The following is a 17291-nucleotide window of genomic DNA, read 5'->3' as shown; positions in this document are numbered from 1 at the left end:
ATAACGAAAATTCTTGTTATTAATCCCTAAATGCATGACCTTAAATGTCTCACTATTCAATTTCATCCTATTACTATTACTCCAGTTTACAAGGTCATCCAGATCCTCCTGTAGGATATCCCTGTCCTTCTCTAAATTGGCAGTACCTCCCAGCTTTCTATCATCTGCAAACTTTATTAGCACACTCCCACTTTTTGTGCCAAGGTCAGTAATAAAAAGGTTAAATAAGATTGGTCCCCAAACCCATCCTTGAGGAACTCCACTGGTAACCTCCCTCCAGCGTGACAGTTCACCTTTCAGTAGGACCCGTTGTAGTCTCCCCTTTAACCAATTCCTTATCCACCTTCCAATTTTCCTATTGATCCCCATCTTATCCAATTTAACTAATAATTCCCTATGTAGCACGGTATCAAACGCCTTACTGAAATCTAGGTAAATTAGATCCACTACGTTTCCTTTGTCTAAAAAATGTGTTACTTTCTCAAAGAAGGAGATCAGGTTGGTTTGGCACGATCTACCATTTCTAAAACCATGTTGTATTTTGTCCCATTTGCCATTGACTTCAATGTCCTTAACTACCTTCTCCTTCAAAATGTTCTCCAAGACCTTACATACTACAGATGTAAGTATTCTAAACCTTCCTGATTTACGTGACAAAATATGTCTAACTAGTGGATGTCAGGGAGAAACTTTCCCTGGGATCAGAGTATCTCTTAGTTCTCTATTGCAGGGCTTCTTTCACCTTCCTTTGCAGCATCTCGTAATGCCTACTGGAGACTTGGCTAGACAGACTGTAGGTCTGATCCAGTCTGGCAGTGCCTACCTTCCTATTGGGGGCATAAATACAAGACAATGTTTTTGCTGATTTTCTCTTGAGGTCCTGAGAATCCCTCGACTTGCACTGAGAGCAGAAAGATTTCTCGCTAACTATCACCTAGTCTTCTCTTCTATTTCTTTTTCAGGAAGAAAAGTTTAAAACTCCCCAGATCTGCCCAGTACATTATGTCAGCTGTCAATGACACTAAATTCAACTCTGTAATGTTCCTTCTCACCAGGATACCTGGGCTGGAAGACATCCACCTCTGGATCTCTATCCCCTTCTGCTTCATGTATGTTCTTTCAATTGTAGGAAATTCAGTCATTCTGTTCATTATAAAAACAGATCCAAGCCTCCATAAGCCCATGTACATTTTCCTTTCCATGTTGGCCATCACAGACCTTGCCTTATCCATAACCACCATACCGACGATACTGGGCATATACTTGTTTAACTCTAGGAGAATCAGCCTCGAGGCCTGTTTTGCCCAGATGTTCTTCATCCACTCGCTTTCAAAAATTGAGTCCTTTGTCCTCTTGTTGATGGCCTTTGTCCGCTTCACCGCAATTTGTAACCCACTGAGATATACCTCCATCTTAACTCCACCGAGAATATCCAAGATGGGCCTGGTGGCTGTGGTGAGATCGGTGGCCCTAATACTCCCACTCCCCATTCTCCTGAAATGGTTCCAATCCTGTCGAGACAATGTCCTCTCCCATTCCTACTGCCTGCACCCGGACATCATGAAGGCGGCTTGTTCAGACACCTCAGTGAACAGCATCTATGGCTTGTTTGTTAAAGTCATGACAGATGGATTGGACTCGTTCCTCATCTTCCTCTCTTATGTGATGATCCTCAAAACAGTGCTGAGTATTGCATCCCACAGAGAGTGCCTCAGGGCCCTGAACACCTGTGTCTCCCATTTCTGCGCTGTCGTGCTCTTCTACATATCAGACATTGGCCTGTCTTTGATACACAGATTTGGAAATAGCTCTACTCACTTGCTTCAGATTATCCTGGGCTACATCTACCTGCTGGTCCCGCCCCTGATGAACCCAATTGTGTACAGTGTGAAAAGCAAACACCTTCGTGAGAGGATAATCAGGGCATTTGTCAAGTGAAGGGTCAGTTCATCACCTGGCTCCAGTGCTGGTGACATGGGGGAGGAAAAAGATGAGCGATGGGCACGGGCACAAATTCCATCCTGGATCCTCTTCCCATGAAGTCCTTTCCTCTGCCCCATCTCTTCTCTGAAGATAACACCTCTCCTATTCCCCTTTATCTGAGACTCTGCCCCCTTAGCCAGAGTCAGGCCTTTCTAAGAGTTGCACAGGGAAACAGAGCCACTGTGCGGTGACCTACACCCTCTACATTTTATCCCCCAGGATGTACAAGTCAGGGAATGTGGAGAGTCTTGGGCTCCCCACAACAACCTTTGCTCCCAGGGCAGCTCTTGAAATGGCCCGATTCTGGCCTGGCTCAGAGGCAGAGCCTTGGGGAAAGTGGAGGAGAAAAAGGGTGGGCTTAGTGAGAAGATATGAGGCAGAGGACCGGGCTTCAGGGGAAAAAGGGGAGTAGGGTCTGAACCAACACTGACAGCAGTAATCAGGACCGTGGGGTTGATCCTGAGTGCAGGAGAAGGCTGGGCTGGAGGTTAAGAGACCTTGTGTTTTGGCGAAGACTAAATAAATGCAACCCCACAAAGGGGGCTCTTGTTTTAAATATCCGAGGCTGACAGTAAGTGATTGCAAGGACCATAGAGGGATGGGCAGGGTTCCTGCAGGGGCACCTCAGACTCCAAGGTGGCATTCTGGGGTGGTTCCATCCGCAGGGACTTGGCCAAAGTGGGCTGTGCTCTTTGAAGTCGTTACCAATGGGCAGATGTCATCCAAGCCCCTAGGCTGCTCTAAACTCTGCTGAGGCAGGGAGAAAACAGGTCAGTGAATCAAACCTCTTTAACTGACCCATAGCCATGCCCACTCTATACAGCTCAGGGGGGAGGTCAGCTGGCGCAGCAGAGAATGCAACCAGGCCTGTCAACACTCAGGTGTCTGGAAGGCTGGTCCTGTTGTCTGGGCATGGCTCTGCAACTCCAGACAGCTGGGTTTGATTCCCAGGCCATGCATGACTCTGGCCAAGCCATTGGATATCTCTGCACAGGTGGATAATAGCCTTGCCCTGCCTCACAGCGGTGGTGGGAGGATAAATACATTCGATGCAGTTCGATACTCTGAGACCTTAAGATCAGGGCTGTGTCAGGTTTCCACAGAGCAACACCTCTGACATTTGTCTATAAAAGGCCTCTTATCGCAGCCTCCTGTGGCAGCTGTCTTCTGGGAAGCCCCATGACTCCAGCCCCTTAGTGTCTGTGGCAGATGTGGGGGTGACAGTGAAGGTTAAGTAGTGGATTTCTGAGGAAAATGTTGGAGTGTCCCAGGGAGGTTCAGCACAGTCACAGAACCAGTGATTGTAAGCCATTGAGGCTAAATGGGTCTCACTGCCAAACTATGGATCAAGGCCACAGAGGCCTCCTCTTTGATTGTCTGGTTGAGAGAAAGCAGTCTGAGGGCAAAGGTCAGCTTCACACCTAGGCCCTGTAACACAGATGCTGCTGAGTACTATGGTGGCTGCGCCTAGGCTCACACAGGTTTCAGCAAAGGCTGCTTCCAACCGAAAAGGAAAGACACATGGGGTGATGCTCTAAGAGCCACAGGGAAACTAGGCTGGGTCCCAAGAGCTTCTTGTCTTCCCAAAAGAATGTAAGTTGGTCTTCCCAAAAGAATGTAAGTTGGGCCAGTTCTGTTTGCTACTAAAGCTCCTCATTTCAAGGAGGCTGGGAGTGACTGTATAGCTCTGGTCAGAAGTAAGAGTGTCAAGTGTCCATTCAGTGCTGCTGGGTGATAAGCTTTTATCATCGATGGCATGTTGTTCCCAGATCAAACGGTGGGACAATTAAAAACATCAGAATCCAAGAACAGCCATAGTGGGTCAGACAAATGTTCCATTTAACTCAGTATCCTGTCTTCCAATAGTGGCCAATGCCAGGTGCCCCAGAGGGAATGAACAGAACAGGGAATCATCAAGTGGTCCTTCTCCTGTCGTCCATTGCCAGCTTCTCGGAAACATAAGAGAGAAATACCATCCCTGCCCATCCTGGGAAATAGGCATTTAGGACCTCTCCTCCACTAATTTATCTAGTTCTTTTTTGATCCCTGTTATAATCCTGGCCTTCACTAATTCCTCTGGCAAGGAGTTCCATAGGGTGGCTGTGCGTTGTGTGAAGAGATACTTCCTTTTGCTGTATTAAACCTGCTGCCTATTAGTTTCAATTGGTGACCCTAGTTCTTGTGTTATGAGAAGGAGTAAATAACACTTCCCTGTGTACTTTCTCCACACCCATCATGATTAAATTGTGAGATTCCTCTCATGACAGGAAAGGATCTGGTTTACAGGGTAAAGAGTCCATAAATCCTGGTTTCACTGTGACAATCTTGAGTCTTCTAGGCCAGCATATATTCTTGTTGAGTGATTGGAAGCATTCAGAATAGCAACTTTCTTCAGTTGCATCCAAAATAGAAATTCACTCAAGACAATAAATGAAAGATTTATAGAAGTTGAGGAAAGAAGGGACCATTAGATTATCGAGTCTAACCTCCTGGAGACTTTCTCCCAGTTTACCCCCATATTGAGCCCAAAGACTTGTATCTGACTGAAGTATCACTTCTGTTCCTCTAAAGCGTATCTTTTAGGAAGGCATGTAATATTGGTTTGGAGACATCAGGAGAATCCACAACGTCCTTTGAGAGTTTGTTCCCCTGGTTAATGACCAACACAGTCAAAAATACATGTGCCAGTGTGCTGCAGGAGTGAACAAAACATATGAGATCCTAGAACATGTGAAGCGAGATAGGGAAGTAGTAGGCACAAGAACAAATGAGGACAAACTAGCCAAGAGCAAACCGAGGCTGGAAATGAGAAGTTGGTTTCTGAGCATTAGAGTAGGGAGGTTCTCAAATAGCTGCCAAACAGAAAGGGGGGGAAACAATGTTTGAAGATAGATTTTGACAGGTTTATGCACTGGGTGATATGGTGGGGTTGCCTGCCATAAAAGGGGACTGGGCTCATTGACCCAGGAGGTCCCTTCCAGTCTCATGTCCCTATGGATCACATTAGCCCATTCTGAGTCCCACTGGGAGCTCCTGTGGAATTGCTTGTCCACTATGACCGTGCTCTGTGCCCTGGCCAATGGATCTGTCCCTCAGGAGATTCAGGATAATGCATGACTCAGCCTTATTGTCTGGAAAAGGAATTGTTCTTGGGTTCCTGTTTAGTGTTGTCACAGGAGTGTAATTGCGTGAGTTTCTGGTAATCGCAGCATGCTGAGCTGCCAGCTGCCCCCACTCAGTCACTTGCCCCAGAGATGAAGGATGGTTCAGGGTTAAAGTGCGAATCCGGGGCTCTGAAGAAGTGGCTTCAGTTCCGTGCTTTTCCAAAGTCTTCTTCTGTGACTTTGGGCAACTCAGTCCATCTGTGCCTCTGCAATATGTGTTTTAATCCGGCTCAGTATAAAGGTGTACATCGAGGAAGAAGGGATGCTAGCCATCCCTCTTAGATGGCGGTTTCATAACTGGGAAGCAGTGATCCTGAAAAAGACTTGGGGGGTCAGAGTGGTTAATCAGCTGAACACGAACTCCTAGTGTGACACTAAGAATGAAAAAGCTTGTGCAATCCAGGATGTACAAGCAAGGGAATCTCAAGTTTGAGCAAAGGTTATTTTTCCTCTATATTTGGTACTGGTGCAACCACTGCTGTGATGTTGTGTCCAGTTCATTTGTCTACAGTTCAAGAAAGACATTGATAAATTGAAGACAGTTGAGAGAAGAACCATGAGAATGAACTGAAAGCAATGGCAGACAATGGCTGACAATGGCAGACAATGGCAGCAATGGCTCAGATCACTTTGGCAATTAGGAGCACATTAAACACCACGTGCATTATCCAGCAGTATATGCAGCACCAGAACCTGCCAAAGCGAAACCGGGCGAATAGGTGACGTCAGCACAGTGACGAGAGTGATGCGGACATGGACGCAGAATTCTCTCAAAGCATGGGCCCTGGCAATGCAGTCATCACGGTGCTAATGGGACAGGTTCATGCTGTGGAACGCCAATTCTGGGCCCGGGAAACAAGCACAGACTGGTGGGACCGCATGGGGTTGCAGGTCTGGGACGATTCCCAGTGGCTATGAAACTTTTGCATGCGTAAGGCACTTTCATGGAACTTTGTAATTTGCTTTCCCCTGCCATGAAGCGCATGAATACCAAGATGAGAGCAGCCCTCACAGTTGAGAAGCGAGTGACAATAGCCCTGTGGAAGCTTGCAATGACAGACAGCTACCGGTCAGTTGAGAATCAACTTGGCGTGGGCAGATCTACTGTGGGGGCTGCTGTGATGCAAGTAGCCAACACAATCAAAGATCTGCTGATATCAAGGGTAGTGGCCGTGGCAAATGTGCAGGTCATAGAGGATGGCTTTGCAGCAATGGGATTCCCTAACTGTGGTGGGGCGATAGACGGAACCCATATACCTATCTCGGCACCAGAGCACCAAGCCTGCAAGTTCATGAACCACAAGGTGTACTTTTCAATGGTGCTGTAAGCACTGGTGGATCTCAAGGGACGTTTCACCACTGCACCAAGGTACATGACGCTCGCATCTTCAGGAACTCTGGTCTGTTTCAAAAGCTGCAGGACTTTCTTCCCAGACCAGAAAATAACTGTTGGGGATGTTGAAATGCCTATAGTTATCCTTGGGGACCCAGCCTACCCCTTAATGCCCTGGCTCATGAAGCCGTACACAGGCAGCCTGGACAGTAGTCAGGAGCTGTTCAAGTACAGGCTGAGCAAGCGCAAAATGGTGGTAGAATGTGAATTTGGATATTTAAAAGCGCGCTGGTGCAGTTTACTGACTGGGTTAGACCTCAGCGAAACCAATCTTCCCACTGTTACTACTGCTTACTGTGTGCTCCACAATATCTGTGAGAGTAAGAGGGAGACGTTTATGGTGGAGAGGGAAGTTGAGGCAAATCGCCTGGCCGCTGGTTACGTGCAGCCAGACACCAGAGCGGTTCGAAGAGCACAGGAGGGCACGGTGCACATCAGAGAAGCTTTGAAAACCAGTTTCATGACTGTCCAGGCTGCGGTGTGAAAGTTCTGTTTGTTTCTCCTTGATGAAACCCCCTGCCCCTTGGTTCACTCTTCTTCGCTGTAAGCTAACCACCCTGCCCTCCTTCCTTCGATCACCGCTTCCAGAGGCAATAAAGACATTGTTGCTTCACATTCATGCATTCTTTATTAATTCATCACACAAATAGGGGGATAACTGCCAATGTAGCCTGGGAGGGGTGGTGGAGGAGGGAAGCACCGAGAGGGGTGGTGGAGGAGGGAAGGACAAGGACACACAGCACTTTAAAAGTATAAAACTTTAAAACTTATTGAATGCCAGGCTTCTGTTGCTTGGGAATTCCTCTGGGGTGGAGTGGCTGGGTGGCTGGAGGCTCCCCCACCGCATTCTTTGGCATCTGGATGAGGAGATTATGGAACTTGGGGAGGAGGGCTGTTGGTTACACAGGGGCTGTAGAGGCAGTCTGTGCTCCTGCTGCCTTTCCTGCAGCTCAGCCATACACTGGAGCATATTAGTTTGATCCTCCAGCAGCCTCAGCATTGAATCCTGCCTCCTCTCATCATGCTGCCGCCACCTTTCAGCTTCAGCCCTATCTTCAGCCCGCCACTTACTCTCCTTAGCCCACCATCTCTCCTCCTGGTCATATTGTGCTTTCCTGGACTCTGCCTCCACACATTCGTCTGTGCTCTGTCAGTGTGGGAGGACAGCATGAGCTCAGAGAACATTTCATCACGAGTGTGGTTTTTTTTTTCGCCTTCTACTCTTCACTAGCCTCTGGGAAGGAGAAGATCCTGTGATCCTTGAAACACATGCAGCTGGTGGAGAAAAAAATGGACAGTGGTATTTAAAAAGACACATTTTATAGAACAATGGGTACACTCTTTCATGGTAAACCTTGCTGTTAACATTACATACACAGCACATGTGCTTCCATTCCAAGGTCGCATTTTGCCTCCCACCAGCGCATGGCTAGCCCCCTCCCCCTCCCGCATCCCCGTGGCTAACAGTGGGGAACATTTCTGTTTAGACACAGGCAAAGAGCCCAGGGGGAACGGGCACCTTTGAATGTTCCCTTAAGAAAAGCACCCTATTTCAACCAGGTGATCATGAACGATATCACTCTCCAGAGGATAACAAAGAGAGATAAAGAACGGCTGTTGTTTGAATGCCAGCAAACATACCCTGCAATGCTTTGTTCTGCAATGATTCCCAAGTAGGTGCTACTGGCCTGGTGTGGTAAAGTGTCCTACCATGGTGGATGGAATAAGGCTGCCCTCCCCAGAAACCTTTTGCAAAGGCTTTGGGAGTACATCCAGGAGATCTGCAAAGGCCAGGGCAAATTAATCATTGAACATGCTTGCTTTTAAACCATGTATAGTAGTTTAAAAGGTACACTCACCAGAGGTTCCTTCTGTGCGTGGCAGGTTTGGGAGGCAGCCTTGTGTGGGTTCAGGGGCTACTGGCTCCAGGTCCAGGGTGAGAAACAGTTCCTGGCTGTTAGGAAAACCGGTTTCTCCGCTTGCATGCTGTGAGCTATCTACAACTTCATCATCATCATCTTCCTTGTCCCCCAAACCTGATTCCATGTTGCCTCCATCTCCATTGAAGGAGTCAAACAACAAGACTGGGGTCGTGGTGTCTGAACCCCCTAAAATGGCATGCAGCTCATCATTGAAGCGGCATTTTTGGGACTCTGAACCTGAGTGGCCGTTTGCCTCTTTGGTTTTCTGGTAGGATTGCCTCAGTTCCTTAAGTTTCACGCGGCGCTGCTTCGGGTCCCTGTTATGGCCTCTGTCCTTCATGCCCTGGGAGATGTTGACGAAGGTTTTGGCATTTCAAAAACTGGAACGGAGTTCTGATAGCACAGATTCCTCTAACCATACAGCAATCAGATACCGTACCTCCCGTTCGGTCCATGCTGGAGCTCTTTTGTGATTCTGGGACTCCATCATGGTCACCTCTGCTGATGAGCTCTGCACTCACTTGCAGCTTGCCACGCTGTCCAAACGGGAAATTGAAATTCAAATGTTTGCAGGCCTTTTCCTGTCTACCTGGCCAGTGCATCTGAGTTGAGAGTGCTGTCCAGAGCGGTCACAATGGAGTACTCTGGGATAGCTCCCGGAGGCCAATACCATCTAATTGCATCCACAATACCCCAAATTCGACCCAGCAAGGCCGATTTCAGCACTAATCCCCTTGTCAGGGGTGGAGTAAGGAAATCAGATTTAAGAGCCCTTTAAGTGGAAAAAAAGGGCTTCTTTGTGTGGACGGGTGCAGGGTTAAATCGAATTAATGCTGCTAAAGTCAGGATGTAGTTCTAACAGCACTGCTCAAGGACTTATTTTGGTGCAGGTCTCTGCCATGTGCTGTAAAGGCGGTCAGACTACAAGATAGCAGTGGTGTCTTCTGGCTTTGGGATCTGCCCAGTGGTGTTATTAGCTCCGCCCTGCCGCACGGGGTGTTGTACTGATAAATATGATAAATAAATAAAGATTGACAGGCGCTCAGATGCTACAATAATTGGGGCCAGAGCTAAGAGCTTTAGAGAGATTTCAGCTCTATGCCTCCTAACGATGATTTGGAGTATTGGGTGGAGAACCTCAACTCTTCTCAACACCCCGTGGTGATGAGGCCTGTCATTAGCACAGCACCTTTTGATGAGGGATTTCTGGGCCCCTCCTGCAACTTGGCAGAACGTGGTTTCAGAGAGTGAAGGATGTGGAGAGTGTTTCCTGGGCAGACAGAGCCCTGCTGGGCTGCCCCTCACTTTGTTCCTGACTGCCACCTACTCCATGGTCAGTGAGAGCCGCTCTAGTGCTGGTGATAGACCTCACACTCTGCATCCAAATTTCCATTAGAATCATAGAATCATGGAATATCAGAGTTGGAAGGGACCTCAGGAGGTCATCTACTCCAACCCCCTGCTCAAAGCAGGACCAATCCCCAATTAAATCATCCCAGCCAGGGCTTTGTCAAGCCTGACCTTAAAAACTTCTAAGGAAGGAGATTCTACCACCTCCCTACGTAACACATTCCAGTGTTTCACCACCCTCCTAATGAAAAAGATTTTCCTAATATCCAACCTAAACCCCCCACACTGCAACTTGAGACCATTACTCCTTGTCCTGTCCTCTTCTACCACTGAGAATAGTCTAGAACCATCCCCTTTGGAACCACCTCTCAGGTAGTTGAAAGCAGCTATCAAATCCCCCCTCACTCTTATCTTCTGCAAACTAAACAATCCCAGTTCCCTCAGCCTCTCCTCATAAGTCATGTGTTCCAGACCCCTAATCATCTTTGCTGCCCTTCGCTGGACTCTCTCCAATTTATCCACATCCTTCTTGTAGTGTGGGGCCCAAAACTGGACACAGTACTCCAGATCAGGCCTCACAAATGTCGAATAGAGGGGAATGATCACGTCCCTCGATCTGCTGCTATGCCCCTACTTATACATCCCCAAATGCCATTGGCCTTCTTGGCAACAAGGGCACACTGTTGGCTCATATCCAGCTTCTCATTCACTGTCACCCCTAGGTCCTTTTCCGCAGAACTGCTGCCTAGCCATTCGGTCCCTAGTCTGTAGCGGTGCATTGGGTTATTCCGTCCTAAGTGCAGGACCCTGCACTTATCCTTATTGAACCTCATCAGATTTCTTTTGGCCCACTCCTCCAATTTGTCTAGGTCCCTCTGTATCCTATCCCTGCCCTCCAGAGTATCTACCACTCCTCCTAGTTTAGTATCATCCGCAAATTTGCTGAGAGTGCAATCCACACCATCCTCCAGATCATTTATGAAGATATTGAACAAAAGCGGCCCCAGGACCAACCCTTGGGGCACTCCACTTGATACCGGTTGCCAACTAGACATGGAGCCATTGATTACTACCCGTTGAGCCCGACAATCTAGCCAACTTTCTACCCACCTTATAGTGCATTCATCCGGCCCATACTTCTTTAACTTGCTGACAAGAATACTGTGGGAGACCGTGTCAAAAGCTTTGCTAAAGTCAAGATACAATACATCCACTGCTTTTCCTTCATCCACAGAACTAGTAATCTCATCATAGAAGGCGATTAGATTAGTCAGGCATGACCTTCCCTTGGTGAATCCATGCTGACTGTTCCCGATCACTTTCCTCTCCTCTAAGTGCTTCAGGATTGATTCCTTGAGGACCTGCTCCATGATTTTTCCGGGGACTGAGGTGAGGCTGACTGGCCTGTAGTTCCCAGGATCCTCCTTCTTCCCTTTTTTAAAGATTGGCACTACATTAGCCTTTTTCCAGTCATCCCGGACTTCCCCCGTTCGCCACGAGTTTTCAAATATAATGGCCAATGGCTCTGCAATCACAGCCGCCAATTCCTTCAGCACTCTCGGATGCAACACGTCCGGCCCCATGGACTTGTGCATGTCCAGCTTTTCTAAATAGTCTCTAACCACCTCTTTCTCCACAGAGGGCTGGCCACCTACTCCCCATGCTGTGATGACCTTGTTCGTGAAGACAGAGGCAAAAAAAGCATTGAGTACATTAGCTTTTTCCACATCCTCTGTCACTAGGTTGCCTCCCTCATTCAGTAAGGGGCCCACACTTTCCTTGGCTTTCTTCTTGTTGCCAACATACCTGAAGAAACCCTTCTTGTTACTCTTAACATCTCTTGCTAGCTGCAGCTCCAGCTGTGATTTGGCCCTCCTGATTTCATTCCTACATGCCCGAGCAATATTTTTATACTCTTCCCTGGTCATTTGTCCAATCTTCCACTTCTTGTAAGCTTCTTTTTTATGTTTAAGGTCCGCAAGGACTTCACCGTTAAGGCAAGCTGGTCGCCTGTCATATTTACTATTCTTTCGACACATTGGGATGGTTTGTCCCTGTAACCTCAATAGGGATTCCTTGAAATACAGCCAGCTCTCCTGGACTCCTTTCCCCTTCATGTTATTCCCCCAGGGGATCCTACCCATCAGTTCCCTGAGGGAGTTGAAGTCTGCTTTCCTGAAGTCCAGGGTCGAATTCTGCTGCTTACCTTTCTTCCTTGTGTCAGGATCCTGAACTCAACCAACTCATGGTCACTGCCTCCCAGATTCCCATCCACTTTTGCTTCCCCTACTAATTCTTCTTGGTTTCTGAGTAGTAGGTCAAGAAAAGCTCTCCCCCTAGTTGGTTCCTCCATCACTTGCACCAGGAAATTGTCCCCTACATTTTCCAAAAACTTCTTGGATTGTCTATGCACCGCTGTAGTGCTCTCCCAGCAGATATCAGGAAGATTAAGGTCGCCCATGAGAACCAGGACGTGCGATCTAGTAGCTTCTGCGAGTTGCTGGAAGAAAGCCTCATCCACCTCATCCCCCTGGTCCTGTGGTCTATAGCAGACTCCCACCACTACATCACTCTTGTTGCTCACACTTCTAAACTTAATCCAGAGACACTCAGGTTTTTCTGCAGTTTCGTACCGGAGCTCTGAGCAGTCATACTGCTCCCTTACATACAGTGCTACTCCCTCACCTTTTCTGCCCTGCTTGTCCTTCCTGAACAGTTTATAACCATCCATGACAGTACTCCAGTCATGTGAGTTATCCCACCAAGTCTCTGTTATTCCAATCACGTCATAATTCCTTGACATCACCAGGACCTCCAGTTCTCCCTGCTTGTTTCCAAGGCTTTGTGCATTTATATATAGGCACTTGAGATAACCTGCTGATCTGATCGCCCCTCATTCTCAGTATGAGGTAGGAGCCCTCCCCTCACAGACGTTCCTGCCTGTGCTTCCTCCCGGTATCCCGCTTTCCCACTTACCTCAGGGCTTTGGTCTCCTTCCCCCGGTGAACCTAGTTTAAAGTCCTCCTCACTAGGTTAGCGAGCCTGCTCGCAAAGATGCTCTTCCCTCTCTTTGTAAGATGGAGCCTGTCTCTGCCCAGCACTCCTCCTTCATGGAACACCATCCCATGGTCAAAGAACCCAAAGCCTTCTCTCTGACACCACCTCCGTAGCCATTCGTTGACTTCCACGATTCGACTGTCCCTACCCTGGCCTTTTCCTTCCATGGGGAGGATGGACGAGAACACCACTTGCACCTCAAACTCCTTTATCCTTCTTCCCAGAGCCACGTAGTCCGCAGTGATCCGCTCAAGGTCATTCTTGGCAGTATCATTGGTGCCCACGTGGAGAAGCAGGAAGGGGTAGCGATCCGAGGGCTTGATGAGTCTCGGCAGTCTCTCCGTCACATTGCGTCATTATCACCCAGTTTGCAGGTAGCTGGATCAGGAGGAGGCGGTTACTTCGGTCCAACAGAGAGTTGTAGCTGGATTTGGGTCATGCCTCTTTCTATTCAGAATGTACAGAGCCTTGCTTACGCAGTGTTTGCATGTCTCACGGCTGAAGAAGGGGCGAGACTGAGTTGTGTCTCAAGTACCAAGTGGCTGTGCGAGCCAGTCACTGTTATGTCCGGAGCTCTGTGGAGTAACTCTGTTACTTACAGTCGGGGGCTCTCATAAGTATATTTTTAAATCTCATTATTTTGAACCATCTCATGATTTTCTGGGGTGTGGCTCATAGTTTTTGAATTGGGCTCGGCAATACAGCACAAGTAGTTCAAAAGATGTGAAGGGAAACTAGGAAAAGTCATAAAAATTAGGAACAATTTTTTAAAGTACATCAGAAGCAGGAAGCCTGCCAAAGAATGAGTGGGGCCACTGGATGACTGAGGTGCTAAAGGAGCACTCAAGGAAGATGAGGCCATTACGGAGAGGCTAAATGAATTCTTTGCATTGGTGTTCACTGCAGAGGATGTGAGGGAGATTAGTACACCAGAGTCCCTCTTTTTAGAAGACAAATTGAGTCCCACATCGAGGTGTCAGTAAAGGAGGTTGTGACGCTACACCCCATATTCATGATAGTGATGTGATTATGACATGATTATGACATAATTATGTTGCATCTGGTATAAGATATGTCTTGTGATGTGTCACTGGAAAAGTTAGGATTTGCTGAATATTATTATTCTATTTGTGTGCATGTTTCATTTTTGTACCTGAAGTTATCAATACGGACTATATATCTGTATTTCAAATGTGCTTACTCTGGGTAACACCAACAACTAGCCTTTCAGGTACAACAATGAAAAAGCAAGACACTGGACCGTAGAAACGCTTAGCCTTCCTGTGAGAATTTCAGCCACCCTTCTGTCCTAACCAGTTATTTTGGGTTTATCCAAGTTGTGGTGTACCATTAAGTTTAAAAGGGTATGAACTTAGGAATCCTGCTTTAACATATCATATGTGCTGTGATGGGTTGGATCACAGAAACCCCCTGGGGCTTGCCACCTGATGTGCCAAGACTACTTCTGCTCCTGCTTTTTTGCCCAGTCACCTTAGGATGTTAGTGCCCTGCCTGGTTTGAGCCAAACCCACTAGCCTGCTACACACCCAGACCCAGGTCTGAACCACATAGCCTAACAGCTGTAAGCTCAATTGGAAGCAGCTTACAGACGTGTTCTTGTCTTTAACACTCAGATGCCCAACTTCCAATGGGGTCCAAACCCTAAATAAATCCGTTTTATCCTGTATAAAGCTTATACAGGTAAACTCATAAATTGTTCACCCTCTATAACACTGATAGAGAGATGTGCAAAGCTGTTTCCATCCCACCAGGTATTAATACATAATCTGGGTATTAATTATTTATTAGTTAATTAATAAGTAATAAGTGATATTATTACATAGAGAAAGTAGGATTTAAGTGAATTGCCAAGCAAAATAAAATAAAGCACGCAAGTCTAAACCTAGTACAATAAGAAAATGATTAAGGATGAAATCTCAACCTCAGAGATGTTCCAGTAAGTTTCTTTGACAGACTAGCCTCCTTCTAGTCTGGGTCCAGCAATCACTCACACCCCTGTGGTTATTGTTCTTTGTTCCAGTTTCTTTCAGGTATTCTTTGGGGGTGGAAAGGCTATCTCTTGAGCCAGCTGAAGACAAAATGGAAGGGTCTCCACCAGGCTTAAATAGATTTTCTCTTGTGGGTGGAAACTCCTTCTCTCTCCTATGCAGAATCCAGCTAAAAGCTGCACTTTTGGAGTCATATGGGCAAGTCACATGTCCATGCAAGACTCAAAACTTTACAGGTGGCAGCCATTGTTCACATGCTACCTTGAAAATCATAAGTAGACTTTTTATGTGGATTGGAATCTTCCAAGGTTCCATTGTCAATTAAGTGTTTCTTGATTGTGCACTCAACTTGCAAATTCCTTTCTTAAGAAGCTGACCAAATGCCTTACGTAGGCTACTTAAAATCAAACAAGTACACAGCCACTATTCATAACTTCAAACACAATAATGACACATGCATACAAATAGGATGAATATATTCAGTAGATCAGAACCTTTACAGGGATATGTTACATGGCATAGATAGAATCAAACATTCCAGTTATGTCATATTTACATTCATGAGCATACTTCCAGAAAGCATTATAGGGTGCAACGTCAGAATGGTGTCCCCAGGTACTGTGGAATGCATTCTCACAGTGCATCGCTCACGCTGTCGAGAATGGTGCCCCGAATGTGGACACAATCTGTTGACAGAGGGAGCAAATGTAGACTCGCTTTGGCGACTTTGCTTTTGTCGATTTTTTCGTGTCAACATAAGTTTCATTGACAAAACTTGGCAGTGTAGACAAGCCCTTTGTAAATGCTGCTGACTGCCTTGGTTTCCATCCCGCAGTGAGCTGTCCTTCCTCACCAGCCCCTCTCCCATTGCTCCAGACCTTAAATACTGTGTGAACCTCTCCCTACAGACTGGAGATCAGTAGCTCATGTCGTCTCAGATGTAAGGGTCCAGCAAAGAATAGGTGGCCCATGTCTTTCATCTCCCAGGTCAGCAGCACTGGAGCCAACATTGACCTTTCACTTGACAAATACTCTGATTATCCTCCCACGAAGATGTTTGCTTTTCACACTGTACACGACTGGGTTCATCAGGGGCGGGACGAGCAGGTAGATGTAGCCCAGGACAAACTGTAGTAAGGGAGAAGAGACTTTCCCCAATCTGTGTATCAAAGACAAGCCAATATCTGGTGTGTAGAAGAGCAGGACGGCACAGAGGTGGGAGACGCAGGTGTTCAGGGCCCTGAGGCACTCCGTGTGGGATGCAACACTCAGCACCGTTTTGAGGATCATCACATAAGAGAGGAAGATGAGCAGTGAATCCAACCCCACGATGGAGACCGTAAGAAACAAGCCATAGATGTAGTTGACTGTGATATCCGAACAAGCCAGCTTCATGACATCCTGATGCAGGCAGTAGGAATGGGAGAGGACATTGACTCGACAGTATTGGAACCGTTTCAGGAGAAAGGGGAATGGGAATGATACAGCCACCCCTCGTAGCACACATACCAGTCCCATCTTGAATATCCTCGGCAGGGTTAAGATGGAAGCATATCTCAGTGGGTTAGAAGTCGCGACAAAGTGGTCAAACGCCATCAACAAGAGTATGGAGGATTCAATGATTGCAAATGAGTGGATGAAGAACACCTGGGCAAAACAAGCATCGAGGCTGATCTCCCTAGAGTTAAACAAGTACATACCCAGTATTGTCGGTGTGGTGGATATCGATAAGCCAAGGTCCGTGATGGCCAACATGGAAAGTAAAATGTACATGGGCTCATGGAGGCTTGGATCTGTTTTTATAATGAACAGAATGGTTGCATTTCCCAATATTGAAAAAACATAAATGAAGCAGAAGGGGATAGCGATCCAGAGATGGACGTCTTCCTGCCCAGGTATCCCGGTGAGAAGGAACATTGCAGATTTGAGTCTGGTGTCATTGACATCTGACATACTGTACATGGGAGGTCCCAAGAGTTTTGGACTTTCCTTCCTGAAAGGAAAAAGAACAGGTGACAAGGTGGTATTTAATGAAACATCATTCTGCTCTCTGTGCAATTTTAGAGGCTCCCAGTAGCTCAAGGAATATCAGCAAAAACATAGTCTTGGATTTATACCACAGATAAGAAGATAGGCACTGCGAGACTGGACCTGCAGTTCATCTAGCTCAGTATACAGTGGCCAGTTCTGGATGCTTCAGTGGAAAGTGGAAGAAGCCCTATAATAGGCAGCTATGAAATGACCTGCTCCCAGGAGAAGGTTCCCTCGACACCCACTAGTAAGACATATTTTTTGGTATAAATCAGGAAGGTTGTGGGTCCTTCCAAGACTTTTAAAAACAATCCTCAGTACTGGAATTCTATATTCTGGTTACCAATATACACACCCAGTCAGTCTTTGAAAGGTTCTAAGC

The 17291-nt window shown here is 47.0% G+C and overlaps 2 protein-coding genes across 2 annotated transcripts; one reads left to right on the top strand and one right to left on the bottom strand.

The window, feature by feature from the left end:
- The first annotated feature begins 1002 nt into the window (after positions 1-1002).
- Positions 1003-1938, top strand: LOC140897652 (olfactory receptor 51G2-like). Its single transcript, XM_078849409.1, has one exon. It carries the CDS (start codon positions 1003-1005, stop codon positions 1936-1938), a length of 936 nt encoding a protein of 311 aa, XP_078705535.1.
- Positions 1939-15895: 13957 nt separating this feature from the next.
- On the bottom strand, positions 15896-16831 carry LOC140897603 (olfactory receptor 51G2-like). The gene has a single exon (XM_073310447.1). It carries the CDS (start codon positions 16829-16831, stop codon positions 15896-15898), a length of 936 nt encoding a protein of 311 aa, XP_073166548.1.
- Positions 16832-17291: the final 460 nt, after the last annotated feature.

This window comes from Lepidochelys kempii, chromosome 1 (assembly GCF_965140285.1).
Source record: "Lepidochelys kempii isolate rLepKem1 chromosome 1, rLepKem1.hap1, whole genome shotgun sequence".
In the NCBI taxonomy this organism is placed as follows: Eukaryota; Metazoa; Chordata; order Testudines; family Cheloniidae; genus Lepidochelys; species Lepidochelys kempii.
This window is presented reverse-complemented; position numbering and strand designations above follow the sequence as displayed.

Coding starts and splice junctions, on each gene's coding strand:
- LOC140897652 (XM_078849409.1), top strand. CDS start 1,003: ATGTCAGCTGTCAATGACACTAAATTCAACTCTGTAATGTTCCTTCTC.
- LOC140897603 (XM_073310447.1), bottom strand. CDS start 16,831: ATGTCAGATGTCAATGACACCAGACTCAAATCTGCAATGTTCCTTCTC.